The 1,266-nt window shown below is 53.6% G+C and overlaps 1 protein-coding gene across 2 annotated transcripts; it reads right to left on the bottom strand.

Annotated features, from left to right (window-relative positions):
* Nucleotides 1-594: 594 nt before the first annotated feature.
* Nucleotides 595-1,266, bottom strand: TMSB10 (thymosin beta 10). 2 transcript variants are annotated; one of them, XM_011965625.1, is made up of 2 exons: nucleotides 1,151-1,266; nucleotides 595-879 (listed from the first exon to the last, which is right to left on the bottom strand). In XM_011965625.1, exons 1-2 carry the CDS (start codon nucleotides 1,248-1,250, stop codon nucleotides 845-847), a joined length of 135 nt encoding a protein of 44 aa, XP_011821015.1. In that variant the 5' UTR covers nucleotides 1,251-1,266; the 3' UTR covers nucleotides 595-844. The 2 variants fall into 2 exon arrangements, with proteins under 2 accessions (XP_011821015.1, XP_011821007.1); XM_011965617.1 differs by having other exon boundaries at nucleotides 595-997; nucleotides 1,151-1,260.

Raw genomic sequence — 1,266 nt, 5'->3', positions numbered from 1 at the left:
GTGTGGTAGCAGCTCAGCCTAGCACTTCCTCTAATGGCTAATGCTTTTGTGGGAGGTTCTGAACTAGGGTTAAAAGACAAAAAGCTCTTCCCCCTCTCCCCTCCCCCAGTTCTAGTGTTGCTTCCTCTAGTTCTGACGTTCCCGTTGCTGTATCCCTAGATCCCGCCTTTGTTTTAAGCTCCAGAAGAAAGCCTTCCGGAGACTTTGTGACCTCACCCAGTTTCCAACATTCCAGATTGTCTTTGCTTTCTCCCCAGACTTTAAAATCAGTGTTCCCTTCTGAGTCAGCTAGGAGGCCGGAGGGAAACAGTGGGGCTTTCGAAGCTTATCAAAAGCAAACCTTGCTCTTTTGAAAAAGCATTTTCCAAAGCAACTTGGGGACAAAGTGGGGTTAAATTTTACAGAGATTGCTTACGAGCAAGAGTTAAGCGGCTAACAAGGCATGAAATCTTACGGAGAAGTAGGTAAAGCCAAAATTAAAAACTCCCTCCGGGTCAGCCCATTCTGCGACCCACCTCCTCCCCTCTGCGGCAGGGGGCTTTGCTGCAGTGGCACTGCCCACGTATCCTCAACCAAGAGACTCAGACCACGCCAGCCATGCCACGAAGTGTGTTTTATTTTCATTATTCATACAAATAATTTTCTATAATATTCCAGGGCAAACCGGAGAATTTGGCAGTCCGATTGGGGGGGTCCCTTCAGAGACCCACAGGCCGGTGGCATCGGCGCGGAGTGCCCAGGTTCACAGTGCAGCTTGTGGCTCGTGTCCATCTTGCAGGTGGCTCTTCCTCCACATCACGACTGGGGTCTCGAAGATGACGGGGGTAGGAAATCCTCCAGGATTTTAGGAAATTTCACTCCGCTTCTCCTGCTCAATGGCTGTGGAGAGCGGGAAGCGGGCGCTGGAGGGGAGCTGCAACCCCCACCCGCAACCGAGGTGCTTCCCAGTGTGGGCGAGGCACCCACGAGGTGTGGGGATTTAGAAGGAAGCTTGGGGCTGGGGAGAGACAAGGCGCTTTGTGAAACTGAAAGAGTGGCCGGGGCCGCCCAGACCGCGGGCAACGGCCGGGTGCGGGGTGGAGGAGAGGGTTTGCAAGGAAGAGCAGGGTGAGGGGCTGGACTGGGGCGCGGGAGACCGAGGCACACTCACTCTCTTTGGTCGGCAGGGTGTTCTTCTCCTGCGTCTCCGTTTTCTTCAGCTTGGCCTTATCGAAGCTGGCGATTTCCCCCATGTCTGGTTTGTCTGCCATTTTCTTAAAACAATCC

This window comes from Mandrillus leucophaeus, unplaced genomic scaffold (genome assembly GCF_000951045.1).
Source record: "Mandrillus leucophaeus isolate KB7577 unplaced genomic scaffold, Mleu.le_1.0 Scaffold1184, whole genome shotgun sequence".
Taxonomy (NCBI): Eukaryota; Metazoa; Chordata; class Mammalia; order Primates; family Cercopithecidae; genus Mandrillus; species Mandrillus leucophaeus.
Note: the sequence above shows the minus strand (reverse complement) of the source record. Positions and strands in the feature narration are given on the sequence as shown.

Coding starts and splice junctions, on each gene's coding strand:
- TMSB10 (XM_011965617.1), bottom strand. CDS start 1,250: ATGGCAGACAAACCAGACATGGGGGAAATCGCCAGCTTCGATAAGGCC. Junction 998..1,150: donor CACCCTGCCGACCAAAGAGA/GTGAGTGTGCCT, acceptor GTCTCTCCCCAG/CCCCAAGCTTCCTTCTAAAT.